This window comes from Elephantulus edwardii, unplaced genomic scaffold (assembly GCF_000299155.1).
Source record: "Elephantulus edwardii isolate Elephantulus edwardi_28Jun2011 unplaced genomic scaffold, EleEdw1.0 scaffold00049, whole genome shotgun sequence".
NCBI classification, from domain to species: Eukaryota; Metazoa; Chordata; class Mammalia; order Macroscelidea; family Macroscelididae; genus Elephantulus; species Elephantulus edwardii.
The window spans coordinates 18,258,075-18,267,023 of NW_006399799.1; the positions used below are offsets into that span (position 1 = coordinate 18,258,075).

The 8,949-nt window shown below is 45.5% G+C and overlaps 1 protein-coding gene across 2 annotated transcripts in view; it reads left to right on the top strand.

Annotated features, from left to right (window-relative positions):
• Positions 1-8,949, top strand: part of ST3GAL3 (ST3 beta-galactoside alpha-2,3-sialyltransferase 3) — a 370,474-nt gene extending 361,525 nt beyond the window's left edge. The window contains exons 8-10 of one of the 2 annotated variants that reach the window (XM_006886554.1): positions 2,004-2,150; positions 2,368-2,514; positions 8,860-8,949. In XM_006886554.1, coding sequence (XP_006886616.1) covers positions 2,004-2,150; positions 2,368-2,514; positions 8,860-8,949 — 384 coding nt within the window. The remainder of the gene's footprint in view (positions 1-2,003; positions 2,151-2,367; positions 2,515-8,859) is intronic. The other variant, XM_006886555.1, reaches the window with a different exon arrangement.

Genomic DNA, 8,949 nt, shown 5'->3' on the forward strand with positions numbered 1-8,949 from the left:
GCACATAACAACAACATTAATAATGTTGAAGTGAACTTTTTGGAGTTGACTTTTTTTCATGCATATGAGGCTTTTTATATCCTTTATCTGTTTGCATGTGATCTTAATTTTTTTTCCCATGAGTTCTTAGAAATACACATTTCTTATTAATATTTTTATATTTGTGACAAATACTCCCCGCTTTTCCCCACTCTAATCTTGCTTATTTTTGATGTGCCAAAACAATTAACATGTTTTATAAAGTCAAAATCTTCTCTTTTTTCTTTATTCCATTGCATTAATGTTTAGACCATTCAATGATAACATTAATATATATGTTTTCCTTTTGTTGTTTGGGTTTGGTTGGGGGCTTTTTTAACACTTACTTATTTGGGATTTATTATAAGAAAGGAAATAAGCCATCAACAAACAAATGGCTAGAGAAGCTGGTATATTCACACAGTTGGCATTGTTTTAATATTCACTCTTCCCATCCAAGAAGTTTTTGTCTCTACATTTTTTGTTTGGTATTGTTTTCAAGATGTCTTTTAATTGCTTAATAAAGGATTGTCTCCCTCCCCCCCAGTTAGAAACAAAAAAGCCAAATTTATTGCTATAAAATTGAATCACAGCAACCCTCCTGTTCCCCAGGTTTGCCAAGACTGCCTTCATTTTTCTTCCACGGAGCAGCTGGTGGGTTTGAACCATTGAATTTTTGTTGGGATTGCAAATGGGATCTCTTTATATTATATATAATGATTCTTAATTGGCTTACAGGCCCCGTTACGAAGTCATTTCACCCATTGTCGATTTGCTAGGAGCACTGGTAGCATAGTGGGTAATGTTTTAGGCCACTAACCCAAAGGTCAAAGGTCCAAATCCACCACTTACTCTGAAGCAGAAAGATGGGGAGTCTCTTCCCACAAATACTTGCAACCTCCAGAACCCGAGGGAAGGTCACGCTCAGTTGGGATTGACCCAGCAGCAGTGGATTTGGGTCTGGATTGAATAGAGTCTTTCAGATTTTCTAGACACATAACAGACTCATTGGAAAAACTGTTAAGTTGGTACCTGTGGTTCGGTGGTGGTGCCAGTCTGCAGCTTTGTGACTTCGTCCAGCAGTGTCCAGGAACACTATCTAAAGGGTGATCTAAAATTCAGAGAATCCCTAGGCCAGGGCACTAGAAGGACAAGAGCAGGAGTTCAGCAAGCTCCCAAGAGACTAGGTGAAGTGGTGTCCCTCCCACAGGGTCTAGACTAGGAAAGGGCCGCACACTGAGTGGACAAGCAGGGTGGAGCAGACTGGAGGAGGTCACTACCTGGTTGGACAAGAAGGAAAGATGTGGGAGATGAGGAAATATCCCCAAGATGTCATGTTTCAGAGGTGATACCCACCCAGCAAAGTACTGAGATCTTTGCAGTAAGAATGTTCCATTTTAAAGGTAAACTGAGGCTCAGAGACCTTGTCACTGAGCCCAAGTTCCCAGCTCCAGTCTGTGGCAGAGGTGGGCTTGGAGTACTCTTCTACCATACTGTACTAGCTAATGTTCTGTCTTTATTTTTCAGGTTCACTTTAGAACAGTAGGCTGACAGCCAGGAGAGGCAGTAGAAAAGAGAGAAGAGTACAGCAGAGCATGTAGGAAGGAGAGAGGGCGAGCTCCTTCCGGGCCCCTCAGTTGCTTCAAATAGGGAGGCAGAACAGCTGAGTCATTGGATCTTCCCATTGGCCCGTGAACCCCCCTCAGCACACCCCTAATGTCCTGTGCCCATATCTGCAGCTTACTTTGAACTCCCCATGAATTACTGTGGCCCCACAGTGTTCACTATTCCCAAAAATATATTCTTGTCTGTCATACATGCCGTGTCTTTACGACACACCCAAGTCCGCCTGATACCAACTGTATCTGCAGCTCACATCTCCCATTCTTGTGTTACCTGTACATCCTGTGGGTTCTCACCATACCCCTAAACCCTCACAAGCTGTGTAACCATCCCTCTTACTCCCACTTACGCTATGTCCACAGAGTGCGTCAGACGGCTTCTGGAAATCGGTAGCCACGCGAGTACCCAAGGAGCCTCCGGAGATTAGAATCCTCAACCCCTATTTTATCCAGGAGGCAGCCTTCACCCTCATCGGACTGCCCTTCAACAATGGCCTCATGGGCCGAGGGGTGAGACAGCTGAGCCCCGGGGAGAGAGGCGGGGACCTGGGACAGTGTCTTGGGAAGGAAAGAAGGGTGGCAGCATTCCTGGGAGGTGATTTATGGGGAGAGGAGTTCAGGCCTTAGGGCGGGAACAGAGCTGAGCTCTGAGGGCTTTAGCTGAAAGTTTTGGCCTGACCCCAGCCTTCCAGCTGAACTTTCCATGCCCTCTGCTCCTCTCTTCCAGAACATCCCGACGCTTGGCAGTGTGGCAGTGACCATGGCACTACATGGGTGTGATGAAGTGGCTGTCGCAGGCTTTGGATACGACATGAGCACGCCTAATGCACCCCTGCACTACTATGAGACCGTGCGCATGGCAGCCATCAAAGAGGTGCGGAGCCAGTGGGCACGTTCTCTGGGCTGGGTCTAGGGGTGGACTTCCAGACAGCGAGCAGGCCCTGGTTGCATGTGCACGGATGAATGGTAAAGGGATGAGCCCGGGCTGGTCCGGCTGCCCAGAGCTCCCTGTCCCACACATGCTGTAGGGAGGTTGAGTCACTGAACGCGCATTCAGGCCCCTGGTCACCAAGCAGAGATAGTACCAGTCATCCTCAGGGCCTCTTTCTCCAGCTTCCCACTAACCCAGTTCCATCCTGTTTGGCCTTCTCCTTGGACCCTCTCTCCTTGCGATCCTGCCACCTGTTTCCCCCTTCTTTGTGCTGCACTCCCCAGCCACAAGCTCAAAGTCATCCTCTCCCTGGCAATCCCTGCCTTCCCCCAGCAGACATCCTTGTCCCCTTAATCCCGTCCTTATCCCTTCCTAGCCTCTCGGTCGGACAGTCTGCCTATGCCGCCACCACCTCTCCCAATGGCCAAGCACCAAAGCTCTTTATCACCAGCATTCTTTCCAGGTTATTCAGATGTCCAGGAACATTGAAACATGAGAAGGGTTAGCATTCTCCCAGCCTGCCTGTCATTCTCTCCTGGCATTTGCCCAAGATCCCATGCTGAAAATTGGAACCTCGCTTACCACATCTTAACTTCTACCACCCTCCTCCTTGGGGACCAGCCTGGAAGCGAGAAACTTTGGCTAAGGTGCAGAGCCCGATTTCTGAAAATTCAAGAGTTCTAATTTGGTGGTCCTTCATTTCTGCTTATCAGTCTTTTCCCTTGCCCTTCTCTTATCCCCCCAGTGACTGTTTCATCACTTCACATTCTCCTCAGCCTCCCAACCTGCCCTCACTATCCATTGAGAAAACTGAGGCTACTGATGGGCATGGTCTTCACCTCCTGCTGGTTCATCCTGATGCTCCTCATTCCCACTAGCCTTTCACTTAACAGTCAGCATCCTAGGCAGTCTTTGCTCACACTCTGCATGTTCTCCACACGATTTCCATGCCTACTTACGGCCTCCATTACTGTCTTTATTGGGTTGCCTCAAGTAGTAACAGGCCTACAGCTGGGCCTACTGTTGGCCAGAAGGAGGTTCTAGAGGGAGACATTCACTCTGGGTCCAGATCACGGCCATCTTGTGTCCCTCAGCACTGTTACCATGACTGTGTTGGCCTTTCCATCTCTGCCGGTCATTTCTCTTCTTCTTATTTGTCCCCTTCCAGCTGCTCCTACACCTTTAATCCACCTATGGCTTCTGTTTAGTCTTATGTTTGGTTCTTTATATATTCTTTATGTAAATTTTATATGAAAGTTTAAGACAGAGAGGTAATAACTACAGCCTTGTAGTACCGGATCCTGAAGGGCTTTCTGCAAGGCGTTGGAACTTGATTCTGAAGGCAGCAGGGAAGAGGGGGCCAATTGAAGAGTTTGAAGCTGTCGATTAGCAGGAAGTTAAGTCACTCTAACGGCAGTATAGAATTGAGACAAGACTGGAAAGTAGGTAGAACGCTACAGCAGCAGTCCAGGCAAGAGGCAGTGACTTCTGAACAAGACCTTTCATGTTGGGAATGGGGATGAGAATAAGAAATTAGAGTTTTTATGTCAGCAGGACCTGGGACCTGCTTCTGAACAACTGTGAGGAAGAATGGGCATTGCCTTTTACGAACCGCTTTCAAGTAGAGGCTCTTTTTATTCTTCTGCCACACATAGCTCCTTTCAAACCATTACTTTTCCACCAGCTTATAAAACTCATCCAGCTCCAAGATGTATGTCATCTGCTGCACTCCCCTCAATGCAGAGGACTTAAGACGCTGGGCTCTAACATCACACCGCCTGGGTTCAGATCCTGGCTCTGTACCTGAGTCAGAGAGCTAGGGAGATCATGGTGATGATGCACAAAAAGGCCCCAGCACATCGTAAGCACTTGTATTAGTCATCACTGGTAGAAACACATTGGTAATGTGTTTCTGTTTTCTCATCACCGTCACCTTCCAACTTCCTGGATGAAGAGTCACTGAAACTACTGGTATCTGCGCTTAGAATCCCCACTGTCATCTTAGTTGTATTCAGGTCTCAGGGGAACCAATCCCCACTGCTTCACTTCTACTCTTCTCGATCAGCTCATTCTCCAAGCCTCGCTGTGTATATTGTATGGAATGTGAGACAAAAGGAACAAAAATTGAATGCTAGGAGCACTGATATTTCAGACATGCCAGAAACAAAACAAGAAAGAATAGAAATATGCAGGGCTAAGGAGGCAAAGAAGAACATTTTAAGACGAGAATAGCAATCGTGCAAAGAGTGGACTAGCAAATGCTACAAAGAAGTCCAGTAAAATGAGTGTTAAGAAAATGAGTGTCTATCGGGTATGCGGACCTCACTGCTGACTGTGATGAGTGGTTTTAAAGGGGTGGGAGAATAGGACACAGACTGCTTTATTTGAACGGTGAATGCAGTAGAGGCTGCAAGTGGCTGGTACACAGTAAAGTGCTCTTCGTCAAACTTGGATGAGAAGGCAAGGAGAGAGACTGAGCAGATGCTAGAGGAAGAAGTGAACTCGTACAGGAGTCTGATGACACAGCAGAGAAGCTTGGGCTGGAAACAGACATTTTAGTTGTAAGTCCAGCTGCTTGTTTAGCTGTAGAAAAGGCATGGATATGATTTCCCAGGGATTGTGCAGAGAATAAGCAGCCCAGGTAGTCAGGGCTGTAGCCTAGGAACATAACATTTAATGGCTGGATGAGAAGGAGCCAGAAATAAAGACTGAAATAGGGGGATCAGAGGGAGAAAATCCTCTGAGACTGTAGACAGTAATTTTGGATGGACAGTGTGTCCAGAATAAAGGGTTTTTATAAGCATGGTTCAAAATCAGGAAAGGAGTGTGTCAGGGATACCTCTTGTCTTCATACTTTTTCAATCTATATCAGGAACAGATCATTCGGGAGGCTGGTGTTTATGAGGAGGAATGTGGCATCAGAACTGGAGGAAAACTCTGTGCAGTGCAGATGACACAGCAATGCTTATTGAAAGTGAGAAGCATTTGCTACAGAAAGTCAAGGACTATAGCCGCCAATACAGATTGAAGCTCAACATTGAGAAAACAAAGATTCTCACCACTGGACCAATTGGCAGCACTGTGATGGATGGAGAAGAGATTGATATTGTCAACAATTTCAGCTTGCTTGGGTCCACAGTCAACACTCTTGGAACTAGCAGCCAGGAAATTAAAAGACCAATTGGATTAGAAAAGTCTGCTGTCAGAGACCTCTCTAGAGTGTTGAAATGCAAAGATGTCAGTCTAGAGACTAAGGTGTGTCTGATCCAGTCATAGTCTTCACAAGTACTTGTTATGCATTAGAGAGCTGGTCAGTGACGAAGGATGACAGAAAAATTGATGCCTTCGAGTTGTGGTGCTAGAGAGCAGTATTGAATATACCATGGGTTCCCAAGAGAACAAATAGGTCTGTTCTGGAGAGGATGAAACCACCTTGCTCTCTGGAGGCAAGGATTCTTGAAGCTCCACCTCACACACTTTGGGCATGTTGCCAGGAAGGACTAGTCCTTGCATAAGGACATCATGCTTAGAAGAGTGGAGGGACAGCGCAGGAAAGGAAGACTCTGGATGAGGTGAATTGACACAGTGACTGGAGTAATAAGGGCAGGTGTGTTGGAGACAGTGAGATTGGCTCAGGAAAGGACAGAGTTAAGAGCAATTGTGCATAGGGTCATTATGCACATAACAATGACCTATAAGGATGGAAATCCGGGCTAGCAGAGCAAAGCCCTGCCCACAGTTCTTGAAGATGTACTTACCAGGATAAGAACAATGAAAGGCAAGTGCAACTTCGCCTGCGCCAGGCCCAGGCGTCAGTCCTCACTACAGGAAGCTACAGTAAACTTGACTGCATGGAAGGAGGTATTAGAACTAACAACTAGGAGCTCTGGTAGCCTAGTGGCAAGGAGCTGCAACTACAATCCCAGAGGCGCACGGTTCGAATCCACCAGATGCTCTGCTGGGGAAGGAGGGACAATCTCTTCCTGTACCAGTCAGATCTGATTTGATGGGACACTCACACTAAAATAATAAAATAATAAAAAAAAGAACTAACAACTAACCCCACGGCAGACTTTTTATATTTTTACTGTGAAAATTATCAAACATGTTTACAAGTAGTCTCTGATGTACCAGGGTTATATTCCAGTGCCTCCATTTTAGGTCAGTTCTGAGGTAAAGTGAACACTTTTTTTAAAGTTCTCATTTTTATTATTTTAGTATCAGTATCTTTGGAAATTCTATGTTTATTTGTTTTGGGGTTTGGAAGCATTACACATAGACTTGAAGATATATTTTAGTATAAACCATACAAAACAGATACACATACCCATTTTTTAGAAAAATGGATGATGTCAGCATTGTGTCAGTTGGAGTAAATAATTCCAGTTGTGAAGGCTCTGGACCACCAGCTTATGCCTGAAAATGGGGATGGTGTCTCTCAGCAAAAATGCTGAGAGCTGGTTTAGGTCCTTTTATGTGCCACAACATTGTATGTAGTACAGATTGTTAAAAATAAGATATACAAACCAAAACCCAAACAAATGTGGATCATAGCTCAAATCCATCATAAACTGAGGATTTCCTGTATAGAAAACAGTGTCATGAACTCCAAGTACCTGTCATCCCCCTCTCCCAACCATCAACACTTGAGCAAGGTTTCATCTATTCTTCCTCTCATGAAAGCAGGACTGAGCATAGCAGTTCATCCAGGCATGCTTCAGTAAATTTCTCCAAATGATAGACTTTAACATCATCAAACCTAAAAAAAAAATTAACTTCTTTATATCATTACATAGACCCACTTGGTGCTCCTGAAACTGTCCCATCAGATTGGTTCCTCTTCCCTAGGAAGAGATTTTCATTAAATCGTTTTTTATACATTTTTGCATTTGCTTGAATCTTAACCCTGCCTTCCGAGCCTCAGTACTCGTCCCCATAAAATCTAATTTTGTTCAACAAATATTTATTGAGCACATACTCTGTGCCAGACACGGCCCTAGATACGAAGATATAGCAGTCAGCAAAAAGCAAGCCCCTGCCCTCAAGAACAAAACAAAGAGACTGCGGGGCAGATGCAGAATCCAGAGAGTGAGAGCGAGTCTTCCAGGGGTGTGTAGCTCAGAGGATTCACACGGAGCAGAATACAGTCATGAGTTTTGGAGGGACTGGAGTTGGGATTTTGGGAGGGACAGTTTTGGAAAGCAGCCGTAAAGAATGAAGAAGACCATGCCTGCCCTCAGTCCCTGTGGAAGAGGAAGCAAGAGGGAGAAACGGTTCCCACTGGTCTGAGGACCTTCTCTTTAGAGAACAGCCAGGGTTGTGATTAATACAGAACATTGACGAGAATGTTCAGAAAAGAATAAGGAATTCTGCTGATAACGACCCGTGTTTCAACTTGAAAAGATTTAGAAGGTTGGAGAGGGTTGACTAGATTGAAATAAGGTTCAGACAGACCCACATAGGTAATGTTTCAGTGTCTGCCATCAGTAGACAGACTGTTAATAACATAATTGTGAGACTCAATACCGACAAGTGCCAAGAATCATTTCAGTATAAACTATAAGGTTATTGGCCTTGGTGCACTCATTTATTCAATCAGTTCACTCTTTCTTCATTCTTTGAGAAGCTTAGTCATCAAAGCTTTCTGGTGAAAGTAATGGGGATAGGAACGAGCTGGACCCAGGGTGAGGTTTTTCCCCAGAAAAGCCCTGGAAGGCAGCACCATCTTGTCCTTTGCTCATTAACCATGAGATTAGCCTCTTCTCTTAGCTCCGTGGCTCCCTTGATCTCAGCAGCAGGATTTCATCAGCTGCCTCCAGGCCTTGAAAGTGGATTGCATCAGGCAATCACCAGTGACTCAACCACTCCTAGCTGTTCTATTTCCAATGTTGGGCCCACGCCGAGGCCTGGGCAAGGTTAGGTGACTGACACTGCCTGCCCTCTGGGGGCCTAGGACCTGTATGTTGTGAGAATTGATGGGGGTTAATGTCTATGGGACGAGATTCTTTCCTCAGCTCTAGGGAGGACAGTTAATAAATGTGATACGGTTCTGGGATGAAGAAAGGGTTAGAAGATTATTTTCTCCATGTCTTAATAAGAGAGGATGGAGTCCTCATTACCAAGGTCAAGTGTCGCCCTCAAACCTTGCAAAATTCTAAAGTGTCAGAGGGTGGTGATCGGAAGAGGGTACCAAGCACTGGGAAAGAGCCATAAGTTTAAGCAGGGCCCTGTCCCTGCAGACACGTGGGCTGCCAAACCAGTCACATATCTCCATCTTTTCCCTTTCAGTCCTGGACACACAACATTCAGCGAGAGAAAGAGTTTCTTCGGAAGCTGGTGAAAGCACGTGTCATCACTGACTTAACCAGTGGCATCTGA